Source organism: Girardinichthys multiradiatus, chromosome 2 (genome assembly GCF_021462225.1).
Source record: "Girardinichthys multiradiatus isolate DD_20200921_A chromosome 2, DD_fGirMul_XY1, whole genome shotgun sequence".
NCBI classification, from domain to species: Eukaryota; Metazoa; Chordata; class Actinopteri; order Cyprinodontiformes; family Goodeidae; genus Girardinichthys; species Girardinichthys multiradiatus.
In genome coordinates this window covers 49,879,077-49,898,422 of record NC_061795.1, presented here as the reverse complement: position 1 = coordinate 49,898,422, position 19,346 = coordinate 49,879,077, and the positions used below count along the sequence as shown (strand labels likewise).

General features: G+C 41.8%; 1 protein-coding gene across 2 annotated transcripts in view; it reads left to right on the top strand.

Moving 5' to 3' along the window:
* zgc:173742 (DNA topoisomerase I, mitochondrial) overlaps positions 1-19,346 on the top strand; it is a 48,857-nt gene that overhangs the window by 10,028 nt on the left and 19,483 nt on the right. For both annotated transcript variants that reach the window (XM_047383774.1, XM_047383783.1), the window contains exons 5-12: positions 2,507-2,623; positions 2,710-2,794; positions 2,914-3,041; positions 3,116-3,231; positions 5,399-5,520; positions 8,910-9,032; positions 9,140-9,327; positions 10,549-10,693. In XM_047383774.1, the coding sequence (XP_047239730.1) occupies positions 2,507-2,623; positions 2,710-2,794; positions 2,914-3,041; positions 3,116-3,231; positions 5,399-5,520; positions 8,910-9,032; positions 9,140-9,327; positions 10,549-10,693 (1,024 nt within the window). The remainder of the gene's footprint in view (positions 1-2,506; positions 2,624-2,709; positions 2,795-2,913; positions 3,042-3,115; positions 3,232-5,398; positions 5,521-8,909; positions 9,033-9,139; positions 9,328-10,548; positions 10,694-19,346) is intronic.

Here is a 19,346-nt window from a genome sequence, read left to right as displayed (position 1 = left end):
GTGTCTTGTTACTGAAAAGCGCTATAAAAATAAACTTACCTTACCTTGTAGCTTTTTAGAGATTTTGGGCAGTGGTGCAGTTTGAAACCAAATGGTCACGTTTTACCACCTTGAAGTTGAGCTGAATTGGTTGCTTTGAGAAAGTAGTCAGACATTTAAAAAGAGCTTGGTTCTCAAGGACTCCTGCACAAAGGTTAACAACATTCAGTTAGTTATAATTAATTACCTGAAGAAGAATAAAAGACTTTGTAACAATGACCCCTAGTGGCTGCAGTGGGAATCTTTTGTTCCTGACAGGAGGTAATGAGCAAAGGCAACATGCTCTTCAGGCATTTTTGACTCTGTGGGGGCATCAGCCATCCTCTGTGTTGTAGTACATTGGACCAGAAGTTTATCTAAAGCTGAGAGGAAGCGGTTAGATAAGCTCATCAGGAAGACCAGCTCTGTCCCAGGACCCCCCTCGACCCAGTGCAGGTGGTGGGAGACTGAAGGAATCTGGCAAAAATAACTGTTGGACAATGTCTCCCACCCCATGCAGAGAGAGAGATTCTTCAGGGCTGCATCCTTGGTGCACAAAGGAGTGTTATCACAGGTCCTTCCTACCAGCAGCAGCTGGATTTTATAACTAACACTTTTCTTTAAATATTCAGTATATATTTTTTTCCTATTTGAGTGATCCTGCATGCTTCCATTTGCCTTTCACTTTGCTGCTGCTGCGTCTGAATCCCCCACTGTGGGACAATATAAAAGACTGGCATATTTCTATTTTATTCTAATCAATGTGTATGCTTTTGGTCATTTGTTTGTAAATGAAAACAAATATAATTCATGTTAAATTTTGTAGGACATATTTACTCATATTTACTGTTTGTGCTGCTGTAACGTCTGTAGGCAGGATCTGGTTTAGCAGTTAATGTTCAATAATGTTCAGCTGCTGTAGGAAACGAGAATATGAATGGTTGCATTTCTCATTTCTCTGCCCTGCGTAAGTGTCTGTATACATATGAAAGCGGCCAATCTTGTGTGCTGAGGGAAGAAAAGGCTTTGCATTGAAAACATTTTAGAGTTTTTGTTGTTCACTCAGTTAAAATGAGATGTGTTCAATATATTTTTGACTTTTAATTTAAGTTCTGTCTCAGTGTTACTTTCATTAGCTAGAAATTGCAGGGTTGCTGTCATTGTTTTGTTTGCACTCATACTTTGTGTAGTAAAAATCGTGACCTTCCATCTGATGCCATCAGGAGCCCAGCTGTGGAGGTGTAACAGTTGCTGGTTGCCTCAGAAACAGTCCTGGGCAGTTGCTGCCTTAGTGGCCAGTAATTGGTGTTCAGTAACTAATTTGACATTTATGGGCCACAGCACTTTACCTTATGACTTTACTTTCCCTCATCACGCTTTATGATCCAATGCCTAAATGTGTTCTGGACTCCTAGACATGGCTACTGACTGAGCTTCTACTGTGACTAACTCTATGTTCTCTCTTTCAGACTCTAACCTTGAAAACTGGCTCAGAGTTTATCTGTTCTTTCTTTCTAGATGAAACGACTAAAGGAGCTACATCCATTAACATTTACTTTTCCTTCCCATAGAAAGTACTCCTGGATCAGTGCTTCTTTGTTCTCTTTGTGTCTCTGCTCTGTTCTCTCAAACCTCCAGTGGGTCGTGGCAGATGGCCGCTCACACTGAGCCTGGTTCTGGTTCTGCTGAAGGTTTCTTCCTGTTAAAAGGGAGTTTTTCCTCTCCACTGTCGCTACATGCATGCTCAGTATGAGGGATTGCTGCAAAGTCAACGCCAGTGACTTTCCACTGTCTCTACATGCTCATCCAGGAGGAGTGATGCTGCAAGTCACTGACTGGATGCAATCTGCTGGGTTTCCTTAGATAGAAAAACGTTTTACTCCGACTGAACTGTTCAATGGTTACGATTAATTTGAATGTAAGAACCTGACTTTGTGAAGAACCTTGAGACGACATGTGTGGTGAATTGGCGCTATAGAAATAAAACTGAATTGAATTTGTTACATACCTTCACATCATGAGTCACAGTCTTTGATCTTGAAGAACTTAACAGTGTCGGCTCTTAATTTTTTTATTTCGCATTTTCCTATCCATTGATTTATTTATTTAGTTTTTTCTTACCTGGGAAATAAACAAGCTTCCAATTATGTGAGTATTTTAATTTTGTCTAATAGCTGTAATTACACTATCTCACAAAAGTGAGTACACCCTCCATATTTTGGTAAATTTGATGTTTTCTGTGACAACACTGATACAATGTAAAGTATTCTGTTCAGCTTGTATAATATACATTTGAAATGTTTGTCCTATAATATTAAATAAGTTCTCGTGATTGTTGAACTTTTAGGAATGCTGGATGTTGTGTAAAACCAAAGGCTACGTTACGTTTGAATATTGTTAATGTTTTAACCCAAATGTATAACTTGTTTAACTAAATAGAGAATGGATTTTTGATGAGAGAAATAAACGTTATTTTCTGTGTGATCAGTGACTTGGTGAAACTAGAACCCCAGGATGAGGACTTCACTGTGAAGAGAAAAGGTTTGAAAAGGAAAAGAGTCAAAGATGAGCTGACAGAAGCTTCACAATCAACTGCGTCCTCTGCGTAAGTGATTGATATCAAAGATTTTTAGTATCTTTGTTTCAACATTCATAATACACACGTCACTTTATGTCTTTCACTGCTTGCAGCTCAAAGAGCAGAGTTAGGCACCTTGGTGATGAAGAAGGAAGTGAAAAAGCTCAGAGAAGGAAATCCACGAAGAAAACAGAAAAGGTAAACGTTTGTCTTTCCTGGTAAACTTCGTCCATCTAAGATGAGGAGGCGGTTGTCTGTAAGTGCAGCTCACAGCAGGAGAGTTTGAAATCACATCTTAAGTGTTTATCTCTGCCCAGACGCTCAAGAAAGAGGAAGGAGAGCATCCGGTCTCGAAAAAAGCCAAGAGGACAAAGGAAGAGATTGAAGAAGCAAGACTGCTAAAGATAAAAAAGAAGGAAGAGGAGGAGCAGAACCGCTGGAGATGGTTTAGAAACGCTGCCATTTTCATCTTGCATTAGCATATCTCCTTCCTTTTTCATCGTGTTGCTTTTTTGTCAGGTGGGAGGAAGAGAAGTATGAAGATGGAGTGAAATGGAAGTTTTTGGAACACAATGGACCCTACTTCCCTCCTGAGTACCAGCATCTTCCTGACAATGTTAACTTCTTCTATAACGGTCAGTTCAGTGGAAAGCAATTAGACTGTTATAGATGTTTTATACGTTTGGGAATTCAGCAGTTATGATCATTACCTGCCAGTGATCATTTCTTTTCCTAAAAGGGACCAGTAGGCCACAATGTGGGCTTTTTACCTCAGAAAACTATCAGAATCAAGTGCTTTTAATGTCTGACTTTCTTCTTGATTTCAACAGTTAGGAAGTATAAGGATCACTGAACATGGTAGTCTGCATTTAATCTGATCTAAAGCTTTAATCTTAATGGACCCTGTATGTTTTTTCCAAAACTTCAGACATTCTGACGAGGAATAAAAACATTCATGGGAGGTTATTTGGTAATTCCAGATAAATTATTTAAAATGGTGTTAACTAAATAAAGAACTTTCAGATTGACCTTTAGACAACAGTGCTTTCCATCTTGTCTTAATCTATCGTAAAAATCTATCCTAAACATTTTTTAAGTTTCAACCATTAATTGCGCTTGACTAGTGACAAGGAAATAATTTTTTATTCAATTTGCTCATAACTTCAACCAAAAATCATTTCTTACAAATAGATACCTGAGATTATTGGGCTCGCAGCACTTAATAATTACAATTAGTTAATTGTCATTAATAATTGATAATTATTAACCAAAACCATGCTAAATGTCACTGTTATCAACTGTTTTACCAAATGGTGTGGAACACTAACCTTAGTTGATAGATAATTACTTACACAAAATAAACACTAACACTCTTTTTATCTGTGTGGAAATTAACTAAACTAATAGTTCCTCTTAAAACCAATTAGTCTGGTCCAACAATGTTCACCTAATTAAGCATGCACTATTCTACAAAGAGGTAAATTAATGATAAAAATTAAGAATTCGCGCTGAGTGTACATGGAGATCAAACCAGCAGTTTATGGATAATGCCGTTGTCCTGACAGCTGCCAAGCCCGGATTCTTTCATTGGGTTGCTAAATGGAGAGGCATGACTTACCACTCCAGAGAAGAAGAAGCTTTTCAGTCTGGGTTAGAGCCTCTGACGCCGTGCGTCGCCTTTGGTGGAAGACTTGGAGGCAGCTGTGCTGCCATGAAAACCCATTCCTCTTTGGCTACAAACTATAAGACAGCTTGTGTGACTTAACAGACATATGAGAGAGGAAATGGAAAATGAACCTTTTGAAAGTTTAGAATCAGGAGAGATTTTTACCCACGGCAGTGAAACAACTGAAAGAGCGATAACAGCTTCACTAGTTGCTCACGTTGTTCTGCGTAAGCATGACTACTGCCATACTGTGATGACCACCGTGGATTCATTTGGCTCCAAGAATGATAGAAAAACTATAATTGACCTACTCTGTCCTGATGTCCTCTGGATAAAAACCGTCCAGGTAACTGCTGCTTAAAGTGGGCATCATGGGAATGGCGCCACACTCAGGCAGAGAATGGTAGTGATCAGATTACTCACTGCTCCTCCACAGTGAACATCATTGTTACATGTGACAAATAAACTACAGTAAAGTAAAATGTAAATGTCTTTAGGTCATGACATCAACGAGTCACAGTATGCTGCATTGAGCTGTATCACTAAGGGATGCTGGGGATAAACCTTAATTATTAATGATTAGGATGGAGTTAGGCCTCCTCTGGTTAACATCTACAGCAGCTTCTGCTCACCTAGGGGGCAAGAATGGAATTTAATATAGGGTTTTTCTCCTGAATCTTAATGAAAAGTTTAGATCCAACAGAGAATCAATGAATAGACCTCAAACGTACTCTAAGGTCTTAGTGTAGTGTATACGCATACTTGTACACCCTGGATGTTTGGGGTGCTGGATGTGTGTAGGGTAACACTCTGATTGATGGTTTTTGCTTTGTTTAGTCTAACCATAATGCCGTGTGTGGGTGTCTTCCTGGTTCGGGCCTGAATGTTTCTGAGTCGGCCTCTATCAGTACACAGATTAGTCTGGCAGCGGTCTAGAGGAGGTGAAGAAGCCGGTGCTGCAAGCTGCTGTTTCATTCTACCGAGAGCTTCCAAACGCTTACGTGTGATTGTGATTTAAACCTCTTTTTAAGGCTAGCATGTGGCAATGAGGCTGTAAAGATCTGATAAAGCCTTGGCCACTACGTACGTCATTTTGCTTAAAAAAATAAAGGTAAGAAGTTTCTGTTTTTGTATAGGTGAGAAGGTGAAGCTGAGCCTGGCAGCAGAGGAGGTGGCAGTTTTCTTTGCCCAGATGTTGGACCATGAATACACAACAAAGAAGGTGTTTCGTGAGAACTTCTTTAAAGACTGGAGGAAGGTACGGACAAGACATATTCTAATATTTGGGTTCAGGTACCTGAGAGTGTATGGTCCCTCTCAGCATTGAAACAGAGGTGACCTCGCCCTGGCTTAAAGCAGTAAGCACGGACAAGAGGATGTAATATTTGTTCCTTAAACTTTTCTTGATAAAACTGTGTTGTCATTGGTTTTCCGTGTTCCAGCTGTGCAGCGGAAACTGAAGGACATAAACGTGTAAATAGAGGATGAATATGTGATTGTGGCATCTAAACTGTAAGAATGTTCTCCCTATAGCGAAAACATCATGCCAAGCCTCCAGGCATATCATGCAGAATTAATTTTGCGCTGCTTAGTGCTCAATGCTCTTGAAAATACGATTTATGTGAAAGCATTGATATGCTAATCCAGACAACTGGCTTCCCTGCATATGAACAAATCCAATTATAGTGTTTTATTATAGGCAGAAAACCCCTCCTCGCTTCACTACCCTCAGTGCCCTCCTACTGTCTGGTGTCATTCATGCTTAGGCACGCTGACTGCATGTCCACGCTGTCTGTATGTCTACAGAAGGGGGGGCATTAGATGCTGTTTTTTGTCTCATTTATATGCATATAAAAACACTACGTACATCAAGTACAAATATATCTGAAGAGCTTTATTATGAGGAAACGATGTCCTTATTTGGAACGATGGTATTCAACATGGATGTGGTTTGGATTATTAAACGTTGAACCATTTCAGGTCTTCCTCACATCTTGGTCTGACTACTTTCCTCACTGCTGCAGCAATTCATGGAGATCATTAGAAACGGAACGCCTATCACGTTAAACAGCTCTGTAGTTAGACCCGAGCAAAAAACTGCAAGAATTCTTATTATTATTCTGGAGACTTTTGGCGGGGCAATATGGGACTTTGCCATGAACCAAAACTCACAAGATTTTACCCAAAAGACCCATAGAGTGGGAGTCGTTCTAAATGGGAGTGGGAGTCTATTCACCAGGAGTGGGACGGGACAGGATTTTCTTTTTAATGCTGGCCTGGGATTGGGATGGGACAAGACATTTTTCTGTGGGAGTGGGATGGGACAGGAGAGAAAATCCACTCCCATGTCATCCTCTAGCGTGGAGTACGCGATGCCTGGCTCCGCGGTCGCTGCACAGGCAGAGTTGCGCGGAGATGCGAGGGCCTTCAAGGCTGCTTGCAGCTTTAATTTCTTATTACACTTACTGAAGATGCTTACACTCACTGGCCACTTCATTAGGTACACTTTGATAGTACTGGATTGGACCTCTGCCCACAACTTGCCCTAATTCTTTATAGATTTACCAACGTGTCCTCTGAGCTTTTGGTACATATTGACATGATGGCATCACATAGTTACTGCAGATTCGTTGATTGCATGTTCCACCATCTTTAAATGATTCGCAGTTAGTACTGAAGGACACAAAGTGTGCACAGAAAATAACTTCATTTCTCCAGCAACAGGCTGAACTATTGATGGAAGACATGATGGTGGGTGAAAAATCCTAGCAGATCAGCAGCTTCCGAAATACTCAGATCAGTGTGTCTGGCACCCACAACCATTCTACGTTTAAAGCTACGTAAATCCCCTTTCCTCAGTTTGAACTTGAGCTAGTCATCTAGAAGAACAGTAAGAAATATTTTCCATTCAAGTTTGACACTTCTTCTTTTGGTGACAACAACTAATGATAGAAACTGCTTATGATATTTTATAACGGGGAGCTGGAGTAATAAACTGGCACCGTTTCTGCATTGTGGGCCTGATGGTGACCACCATGTTTGACCCTGCTACTGTATTGCTGCTCTCTGTGCTCTGGAGTGTAAAGATGTCAAGCCAACTTGGAACTGTATTGACTGTAAGACTACATGTAAGACTGACAAACATCTGGGTCTGGTCTGGAAATCCATTTGAAGGTCTTTAATTGCAGAACCCTGAAGGTGTAGCTGAGCTGCACAATATGCATTGATCAGTCCGTGTTATTTACTGTGATGGCAGCATTACATGAGGCTATTTAATTGTGTACAGAGTGTTTCTGATAGTGTGAATGACATTAGCAAGTGTGAAGTTAGCTCCTCTGCTCTCCATCTGCTTCACAGCTTTTTTTATTCTGGCTCTATCCCAACTGTCTTGTTAGTCGCTGTTGTCAAAGATAAAGCTGGGAAAATTGGCAGCTTGGAGAATTACAGACCAATAGCGTTGGCTAGTATTGTGTCTAAAATTGTTGAAACAATTCTGCTGGACAAAATCTAAAAATGTGTGGTATCTTCAGATAGCCAGTTTGGCTTTAAAGTTCAGCTGGGTACAGATATGTTTATATATGCTCTTAAAGCTAAATATAAGACACAAAGCTCCTCAGTTTTTATGTGATTCTTGGATGCTTCCAAACCATTTGATGGAGTAAATCATGGAAAATTGTTCATGAAATTAATTCAAATGGGTGTACCTAATTTTATTGTAAGAATCTTAACTTATTGGTATGCTCATCAAGTAAAGCAGGTTAAATGGGGAAATGTTATCTGCACCATTTAAGGTTGGCAATGGGGTCAGATGGAGGGTATATTTTCTCCTACTCTTTTTTTTTTTAAATTTGTATCTGGAAGAATTATCAACAAGACCTAAGGCCTGTAATACTTGATGCACAGTTGGCTATTTTGTTTTAAACCATTTGATGCAGATGACCTGGTGGTTTTCAGTCTGAGCACTGCAGGGCTGCAACAGTTGCTTAATATTTAAGGCTGTGGCCTGCAGCATGACCTTCAATACAATGCAGCGAATAGTATGGTGATGATATGTAGAAATAAGGAGGATAAAAGTACAACTTTCCAGATTTTTATCTGTCAGACACAGTGTTGAAGGTAACTAACAAAATAAAATATCTTGGGCATATATTAACTGAGGATTTGTCTGATGATGAAGACATAAATAGACAATGTAGAACATTATATGCTCAGCCAAACACTAGCACGCAAGTTTGGATCCTGTACAGATAATGTGAAAATAATGTTATTTAAATCATTCTGTACTCAGCCCATCTCTGGTTCAATTATAAAAAAGAAAGCTTCTCAGGAGGCCTCGTTGGACCAGTGCAAGTGAGCTGTTTGTCTCAGTAGGATGAAACACGCTGCAAGCCAACGTGTGTAAACTTATGTACGGCTTTATTTGTGAATCAAGTTGTTTTGTCACTAGTTGGTATCAGACGTAGTCCAGGATGTGGTGACACTGGTACAACTGTCTTTTTAAAGTGACTTTTGAATTTGTTTGTTTTTATTATAGTCTGTTGTGAGTGTGTCCTTTTGTATATATTGGACTTCGAGTCCGTAATAAAGTTTGAATTGAAGTGAAAAAATGTATGCTGATTCCAGTATAACACATTTGTTTGCTGTTAGGAAATGACCCCTAAAGAGAGGTCTCTGATTAAAGATCTTGAGATGTGTGACTTCAGAGAAATCCATGCAATGCATAAAGCCAGAGTGGAGGCCAGGAAAAGCATGAGCAAAGAGGAGAAAAAGGTCGCACTCGTTTCTATTTCCTTCCTTTTAGAATAATCTTTGGGATTGTGTTTGAGAAAGGCCAGTGTTCATTTTTCAAGTGACTCACAGTTTGATTTGTGTTGTAGGCTCTAAAAGAAGCCAATCAAAAAATAGTGGATGAATATGGCTACTGCCTGCTGGATCACCACAAAGAACGGATTGGAAATTTCAAGATTGAGCCTCCAGGTCTGTTCCGAGGAAGAGGCGAGCATCCCAAGCAGGGAATGCTGAAGAAAAGGATCCAACCTGAAGATGTTATCATCAACTGTGGCAAGTGAGTTGGTTATGTTGTTTAGTGATGCAACCAAGAAGTTTGTTTCGGAAAGGCAGATGGAATAAGAAAATAAAATGATGTAAGAGTGTCAATTTGTATTAAAAATGGCATATTAAAAAGTATTCATACCCTTTAACATTTATACCCTTGAGGTATCCTGGCCGTGGGTCTTCTCATTGCTTGCTTTTTAGCAGGAAGGGGGGGAGCATGAAAAAATGTCTGCTACTTGGAGGGGGGGGGGGGGGGGCATGATAGAAAATAATTGAGAACCACGGCCTTAAGGAAAGGATAATCACTCTGTGGTTGTGCTAGTTTTTCAAGTTTTTAAGTTGATTTATTTTGATGAATTTGTTACTTTATGTAAAAAAGTTAAAGCTTAAGATGCGTTGACCACAAATTTTAAATGACGGCCATTTACCCTGAAACCAGTTTTACTGGTTGGGTTGATCTTTAGCTACTTTCAGCTACTGTTGTTAAAGGTTTTGCAAAAATATTTGCAGTGAAGAAGAGAGCAGAATGAGTTTATGGGAGGTTTGATTGAAACAACTTCAACTGCAGTTTATTTTATTGGAAACATGTCTTAAATCATGTATTTTGTGTGAATAAAGCAACATCTACATATATAAGTGTTGATATTTTTAAAAAAATGGTATGATGTTAATGCTAGCCTGGAGTAGTATGAGCATCTATGGTTAACCTATGAACTGTCTCCTGCTTGTACTCATTGATGGAAGTCATTTCTATTTTAAATATAACAGGACCATGTTTTCTGCCATTAGGGAGTGAATTATTGAGAAGATACAAAAGCATTGTAGTTATTCAAGAAAGCTGTGATCAGTGATTAAACGGTTTCAGCTTTTGACCATAACCACAGTATTCCAGTGCTTGACATCATTTGGAAAGGGATGCCATCAGAAACCAATAAAGAAAAGAGCAGGTAGCAATGGGCAGTTATTGTAATGTTTACTGTTTTGTTTCCTTTTGACTTAATTACTCCACAAAAAGCAGGAGTGAAGGTTATTTTCTACTTGCCCAATGTTATTTAAAGTGAGTTCTATTATTGTCATGTGTCTGTTGATCTTCCTTACATAAATGATGTTCATCCACACTAGTTTCAGTCTGGATCTTCCCCCTAATTATCCAGAACCCCTGCTGTTGGCCCACCCAGGCAAGCCGAGGTTAGTTAAACAATCACTGTGACTTAATGCTGTGTTTTGGCAGAGACTCCCGCACACCGGTACCCCCTGCTGGCCACCGCTGGAAGGAAGTACGACATGACAACACGGTGACGTGGCTGGCCAGCTGGACTGAAAATATCCAAGGCTCCATAAAATACATCATGCTCAATGCAAACTCAAAGCTTAAGGTAGTCACTCCGATGCTAGCGGGGGTAAATAAAGCAATCTGTATTATTATACTATAAATACTGGCAGCAACTCAACCTAACTGGGTGGGAGAGAAAATGGAAGGTTTCTGTTTCTATTTTAAGAGTGAACAATATTTGCTAAATTAAATTTAAACATTTAGATATTCTTTATTTTTAGAGAGATTAGTATAGTCTGTTTGTTACACTTTTGATACCAAAATCCTTCTTGGAAGATAAACATGCCTGGATTGGCGTTTTAAACTCCAGTCCTCGGGTCTGGTATCCTGCATCTTTTTGATGTCACGATTTTAATACACCTTGGATCAATGGATCACCTCCTCATGCAGCTAATTATGTGATTCAGGTGTGTTGACAGGAAGACACATCTAAAAGTTGGAGGACGCCAGCCCTTTAGGACAGGAATTTGACATCTGACACTTACGGTACCTTGCAATAGTACTTAACTCCCATACACTTCTGTACATTTATCATATTACAACTAATTTTATTAGAATTTAATGTCTTAAAACAACACAAGGAAGTGGAGGGAAAAGAAGAAGTTTTCAAAAACATTCCCAAATAAAATTTTAAGAGTGGCTTGCATTTATGTTCCACCCCTGATTCAAGACTCTATAGAACCACCTTTTGCTGCGGTTACAGCTACAAGGCTGTTGGGGGTTTCTCTTCCAGCTTTAAACATGTAGAGAACCAAAACAATACCAGTTTTCAAGACTTGCCACCAGCTACTTTGGATTCAGGTCTGGGCTTTGACTAGGCCATTCTAACACATCAATCTAGTTTAATCTAAACTATTTTTTCGTATCTGGCTGTATGTTTAGGGTCGTTGTCCTGCTGGACAGTGAACCTCCACCTCAGGTCTTCTGCAGCCTCCAACATAATGTCCTATACGTGGTTCCAGCCATCTTCTCATCAGCTCTGCCCAGCTTCTTTATCTCTGCTAAAGAAGTCCATCCCCACATTATGATACTGTCATCTCCATGTTTCAATTCAATTCAGTTTATTTATATAGCACCAATTCACAACACATGTCGTCTCAAGGTTCTTCACAACAGTCAGGTTCATACATTCCAATGAATCGTAACCATTGAACAGTTCAGTCAGATTCAGTTATTTAAAGTTTTTCTATCTAAGGAAACCCAGTAGATTGCATCCAGTCAGTGACTTGCAGCATTCACTCCTCCTGGATGAGCATGTAGAGACAGTGGACAGTCACTGGTGTTGACTTTGCAGCAATCCCTCATACTGAGCATGCATGTAGCGACAGTGGAGAGGAAAAACTCCCTTTTAACAGGAAGAAACCTCCAGCAGAACCAGAACCAGGCTCAGTGTGAGCGGCCATCTGCCACGACCGACTGGAGGTTTGAGAGAACAGAGCAGAGACACAAAGAGAACAAAGAAGCACTGATCCAGGAGTACTTTCTATGGGAAGGAAAAGTAAATGTTAATGGATGTAGCTCCTTTAGTCGTTTCATCTAGAAAGAAAGAACAGATAAACTCTGATCCAGTTTTCAAGGTTAGAGTCTGAAAGAGAGAACATAGAGTTAGTTACAGTAGAAGCTCAGTCAGTAGCCATGTCTAGGAGAGAGAAAGGGTTAAACACTGAAAGACAGGGCTATGTGGATCATCTGTAGAGGGTGAACATTAAGTTGTTGCCAGCAGAAGCTCGGATGATGCCCCTCTCCAGAAAGGTGTCACAGGTAGACACAGAGTCAGGCCAGGTGTAGCTTCTAGGAAGAGAAAAGAGAGAACAAAGTCAAAAGCTGAAATAACAGCAAATAATGCAAAATTGGAGAGTAGTATGAGAATGTAGCAAAGAGGGTGAAAGTGGTCATTATGTCCTCCAGCAGCCTAAGCCTATAGCAGCATAACTACAGAGATAGTTTCAGTTCAGATTATTTTGTTAAACGGCGCTTATTTACAACAATGGCGTCTCAAGAAACCTCACAAAGGGTCCCACTGATGGTCATTGTTATACTAAAAACCACAAGGATCAGGATACCTCTCTCTGTCAGACTGATTATAACCATTGGAAAAGAGAAGGGGTCATACAGGTAGCAGAAATGGAGGGTGTGTTTGCACCTCAACCATAACTGAGCCGGTTTAGGCTAAACCTGACTCCCCCTTACTCCAACCAACAGGGAGGGAGGAAGGCTCCCTCAGAACTCTTGCTGCAGCATTTTGTGGACATCCTGATAGTAAAGAATTACAATAGTCCAGCCTTGAAGTAACAAATGCATGGACTAGTTTTTCAGCGTCACTCCTGGACAGAATATTTCTAATTTTGGCAATATTTCGAAAGGGTAACGAATCAAATCTAGAAATATGTTTAACATGGGATTTAAATGACATGTCCTAGTCAAAGTTAACACCAAGGTTTTTTACTTTATTATCAGAGGTAAATTTAATGCCATCCAGGTTAAGTGATTGACTAAGCAGTTTCTTTTTTAAAGACTCCGGTCCAAAGACAACTTCTGTCTTGTCTGAATTTAGAAGCAGAAAATTTAAAGTCATCCAAGTTTTTATATCTTCAAGACATGCTTGGAGTCTATCTAACTGGTTGGGTTCATCAGGATTTATGGATAAGTAAATCAGAATCAGAAAAGCTTTATTGCCAAGTACGTTTTTGGACATACAAGGAATTTGTTTTGGCGTAGTCGGTGCAATACAATACAAATTAAACAGTATAAACATATCTACAATATAATATAAATATATGTGCACAGTTTTAAGTGAGTGAGAGTAAATATAGAGCAGTATAAGATGCAAGAGCAATACAACAGTGCAGGTGATCATTGTGCAAGTAAAGCAGTGCAAGTAAAGCAGGAGTCCAAGCTGAGCGTTAATGTAACACATAGAGTTACAGGTTACAGGTGTCCTGTCAGCAAAAAAAAAGGGGGGGTGTGGGGGAAAGGGAGAGTGTCAGGGTGGTTTCTGGGCTTTGTTAACCAGGCTGGTGGCAGATGGGAAAAAACTGTTCTTGTGGCGTGAGGTTTTGGTCCGGATGGACCGCAGCCTCCTGCCAGAGGGGAGAGTCTCAAAGAGTCTGTGACCGGGGTGGGAGGGATCAGCCAGAATCTTCCCTGCCCTCTTCAGGGTCCTGGAGGTGTACAGTTCCTGGAGCGACAGTAGACTGCAGCCAATCACCTTCTCAGCAGACCGAATGACACGCTGCAGCCTGCCCTTATCCTTGGCTGTAGCAGCGGCGTACCAGATGGTGATGGAGGAGGTGAGGATGGACTCAATGATGGCTGTGTAGAAGTGCACCATCATAGTCTTTGGCAGGTTGAATTTCTTCAGCTGCCGCAGGAAGAACATCCTCTGCTGGGCTTTCTTGATGAGGGAGCTGATGTTTGGCTCCCACTTGAGATCCTGGGAGATGATGGTTCCCAGGAAGCGGAAAGATTCCACAGTGTCAATTGTGGAGTCACAGAGGGTGATGGGGGCAGGTGTGGCTGGGTTCTGCCTGAAGTCCACAACCATCTCCACTGTCTTTAGAGCGTTGAGCTCAAGGTTGTTCTGGCTGCACCAGTCCAACAGATGGTCCACTTCCCATCTGTACGCAGACTCGTCACCATCAGAGATGAGTCCGATCAGGGTGGTGTCGTCCGCAAACTTCAGAAGCTTGACAGACTGGTGACTGGAGGTGCAGCTGTTGGTGTACAGGGAGAAGAGCAGAGGAGAGAGAACACAGCCTTGGGGGCAACCGGTGCTGATGGTCAGGGAGTCAGAGACGTACTTACCCAGCCTCACGCGCTGCTTCCTGTCAGACAGGAAGTCAGTGATCCACCTGCAGGTGGAGTCGGGCACACTTAGCTGGGAGAGCTTCTCCTGTAGCAGAACTGGGACGATGGTGTTGAAGGCAGAGCTGAAATCCACAAACAGGATCCTGGCGTAGGTTCCTGTGGAGTCCAGGTGCCGGAGGAGGAAGTGAAGGGCTAGGTTGACTGCATCATCTACAGGTCCTTCTCAAAAAATTAGCATATTGTGATAAAGTTCATTATTTTCCATAATGTCATGATGAACATTTAACATTCATATATTTTAGATTCATTGCACACTAACTGAAATATTTCAGGTCTTTTATTGTCTTAATACGGATGATTTTGGCATACAGCTCATGAAAACCCAAAATTCCTATCTCACAAAATTAGCATATCATTAAAAGGGTCTCAAGCAAGAGGGTAAGACACAGAAAGACATTTCTGAACGAATAGGCTGTTCCCAGAGTGCTGTATCAAGGCACCTCAGTGGGAAGTCTGTGGGAAGGAAAAAGTGTGGCAGAAAACGCTGCACAACGAGAAGAGGTGACCGGACCCTGAGGAAGATTGTGGAGAAGGGCCGATTCCAGACCTTGGGGGACCTGCGGAAGCAGTGGACTGAGTCTGGAGTAGAAACATCCAGAGCCACCGTGCACAGGCGTGTGCAGGAAATGGTCTACAGGTGCCGCATTCCCCAGGTCAAGCCACTTTTGAACCAGAAACAGCGGCAGAAGCGCCTGACCTGGGCTACAGAGAAGCAGCACTGGACTGTTGCTCAGTGGTCCAAAGTACTTTTTTCGGATGAAAGCAAATTCTGCATGTCATTCAGAAATCAAGGTGCCAGAGTCTAGAGGAAGACTGGGGAGAAGGAAATGCCAAAATGCCAGAAGTCCAGTGTCAAGTACCCACAGTCAGTGATGGTCTGGGGTGCCGTGTCAGCTGCTGGTGTTGGTCCACTGTGTTTTATCAAGGGCAGGGTCAATGCAGCTAGCTATCAGGAGATTTTGGAGCACTTCATGCTTCCATCTGCTGAAAAGCTTTATGGAGATGAAGATTTCATTTTTCAGCACGACCTGGCACCTGCTCACAGTGCCAAAACCACTGGTAAATGGTTTACTGACCATGGTATCACTGTGCTCAATTGGCCTGCCAACTCTCCTGACCTGAACCCCATAGAGAATCTGTGGGATATTGTGAAGAGAACGTTGAGAGACTCAAGACCCAACACTCTGGATGAGCTAAAGGCTGCTATCGAAGCATCCTGGGCCTCCATAAGACCTCAGCAGTGCCACAGGCTGATTGCCTCCATGCCACGCCGCATTGAAGCAGTCATTTCTGCCAAAGGATTCCCGACCAAGTATTGAGTGCATAACTGTACATGATTATTTGAAGGTTGACGTTTTTTGTATTAAAAACACTTTTCTTTTATTGGTCGGATAAAATATGCTAATTTTGTGAGATAGGAATTTTGGGTTTTCATGAGCTGTATGCCAAAATCATCCGTATTAAGACAATAAAAGACCTGAAATATTTCAGTTAGTGTGCAATGAATCTAAAATATATGAATGTTAAATTTTCATCATGACATTATGGAAAATAATGAACTTTATCACAATATGCTAATATTTTGAGAAGGACCTGTACAGACCTGTTGGCTCTGTAGGCAAACTGCAGGGGGTCCAGGAGGGGGTCGGTGATGTCTTTTAGGTGTGAGAGCACAAGGCGCTCAAAGGACTTCATCACCACAGAGGTCAGGGCGACGGGTCTGAAGTCATTAAGCCCTGTGGTCCTTGGCTTCTTGGGAACAGGGACGATGGTGGAGGACTTGAAGCAGGCTGGCACATGACATGTCTCCAGTGAGGTGTTAAAAATGTCTGTGAAGACTGGAGACAGCTGATCAGCGCAGTGCTTCAGGCTGGCTGGTGAGACAGAATCCGGACCAGCAGCTTTCCGGGGGTTCTGTCTCCTGAAGAGTTTGTTGACGTCCCTCTCCTGGATGGAAAGAGCCGTCCTCGGCGTGGGTAGGGGGCTGGTGGGGGGGAACTTCAGGGTGGGGGTTGGAGGTGCCAAGAACCCTCTTAAGGTTGGGGAGGTGGGGGTGGTGGATTGTGGCTGCAGCTGTTGGGGGGCGCCGTGGGAGATGGTTGCAGGACTGTCTCTTTGTCTTTCAAAGCGGCAGTAGAACTCGTTCAGGTCGTTGGCGAGGCGTCGGTCGTTGATGGAGTGGGGGGCTTTCGGCTTGTAGTTGGTGATTTGCTTGAGCCCTTTCCAGACAGACGCAGAGTCGTTGGCTGAGAACTGGTTTTGGAGCTTCTCAGAGTACAGTCGTTTGGCCTCTTTCACTGCCTTGCCAAACTTGTACTTTGCCTCTCTGTATATGTCTTTGTCCCCGCTCCTGAAGGCCTTTTCCTTATCCAGTCTTAACCTTCTGAGTTTAGCTGTGAACCAGGGTTTGTCGTTGTTGTAACTCACCCTGGTGTATGATGGTACACAGCTGTCCTCACAGAAGCTGATGTAGGAAGTCACTGCCTCTGTGTACTCGTCCAGACTGTTGGTAGTAGTCCTGAACACATCCCAGTCTGTACAGCCTAAACACGCCTGGAGATTCTCCACAGCCTCACTGCTCCACTTCCTTGTCGTCCTCACAACAGGTTTGCAGAGCTTTAGTTTCTGCCTGTATGCAGGAATCAGGTGGACCATGATGTGGTCGGATTGGCCCAGTGCAGCACGTGGGACGGCGTGATAAGCGTCTCTGATGGTGGTGTAACAGTGATCCAGAATGTTGTCCTCTCTGGTCGGACATTTTATAAACTGTCTATATTTGGGGAGTTCGTGGGTGAGATTACCTTTGTTAAAGTCACCAACGACGATAACTAAGGAGTCCGGGTTGGTCCGCTCCACACTCAGTATCTGGTCGGCGAGCATGCGCTGTGCGACCTGCACGTTAGCTTGCGGCGGGATGTAAACACCGACCAGGATGAACGAAGCGAACTCACGGGGGGAATAGAAAGGCTTACAGTTTATGATGAAGGATTCCAGGTCTGGAGAACAGTGCTGCTGAATCACTGTCACGTCGTTGCACCAACCACTGTTGAGGTAAAAACAGATTCCTCCACCTTTCGCTTTGCCGGAGAGTTCCGTGTCTCTGTCCGCTCTGTAGAGCTGGAATCCTGCCAGCTGCAGCGCAGAGTCCGGTATTAATCCACACAGCCACGTCTCCGTGAAGCACAAAACTGCCGATGAATAAAAGTCCCTGTTTTTCCCCAACAGCAGTTGTAGTTTCTCAATTTTGTTGGGAAGTGAGCGCGTTTCACCGCGTGAACAAAGGTGAGCGCACCTTTGACCAGAATGTCCAAAAATTCCAGAGCAGTAGGCAGAAAAAGCTGAGTATCATCAGCGTAACAGTGAAAATTTATTCTATGCTGCCTGATAATTTGACCTATTGGAAGCATATATATAGTAAATAGAATTGGCCCAAGTACTGAACCCTGTGGTACTCCACAATTAACCCTGGAGTTTAAAGATGATTTATCATTTACATGAACAAACTGGAATCTGTCAGACAAATAATATTTAAACCAGCCTAGCGCTGTTCCTTCCTTAAATAATTTGGTTGGGATTGGGTCTAACATACAAGTTGAAGGTTTAGATTAAGCTAATATTTCTGATAACTCAGGAAGCTTCACTGGATCAGAACAGTCCAAACACAAATCAGGTTCTACAGTTATTTCCAATGTTGTCTCACTTGCTGAGGATGAAGTAATCATCTTCAGGAGTATGTCAAAGATTTTGTTTTTAATAGAATCAATTTTATTTAAGAAGAATCCCATAAAGTCATGACTGCTAAGAGCTAAGAGAATGGATGGCTCAACAGAGCTATGACTCTGTGTAAGTTTAGCAACTGTACTAAAGAGAAACCTAGGATTATTCTTGTTCTCTTCTATTAATGATGAGAAATAAGCTGTTCTAGCTTGGTAAAGTGTCTTTTTATACAACAGTAGGCTATTTTTCCAGATTAAGTAGGAATCCTCTAGGTGTGTAGAGCGCCATTTTCTCTCCAATTTTCTAACATAATGCTTTAAAGTATGCAGCTCTGAATTAAACCAAGGAGCTAGCCTCCTATGAATAATTACCTTCTTTTTCAAGGGGGCTGCATTGTCTAATGCATCACGCAATGATGAAGTAACACTATGAACAAGAGATTCAATTTGTGAAGGGGAAGTAACAAAATTATTGCCCTCCACTGTGTTTTTCTGTGCAGATGATGTTTTCAGGGTAATATGAATAGAAGAACAGAATAGAAATTACCTTTATTTTCCCACAGTGGGGAATTTCAGATGGACCAGCGGCAAAGTGACGGACAAATGGAAACATGCAGATTTACACAAAGCTAAAAATGTCAAAACAAAGTAAGAAAACAAGACTGCACAGTTGGGGCAAATTTACAACATAAGAACAAATGAATGTACAGTTATGATAATTGGCATAATCAGATTAAAAAATTATTTAAAAAAATGTGTTTGTGCATAAAAACAGACTAGTTACAAGAAATGGAAAAGACTGCAAAAAACAGCAGGGGTATAAATATTTGAGTTTGTTGGGAGCAGTGATGGTTATAAACAGCTGCTGGGAGGAAAGCTATGTGATAACGCTCCTTTGTGCACCTAGGATGCAGCAGTCCGTCACTGAATCAGCTCTCCTGTTCTGCAACTGCTTCATGCATAGGGTGGTAGACGTTGTCCAAATGCAGTGTTGTGCTTGTCGGTCTGAAAGTAAAATTTGGTTTCATCTGAGCAGAACACATTCTTCTACATGTTTGCAGTGACTCCTGCATGGTTTGTAAACAGAACTTTATGTCCCTTTTTTTCAACAAT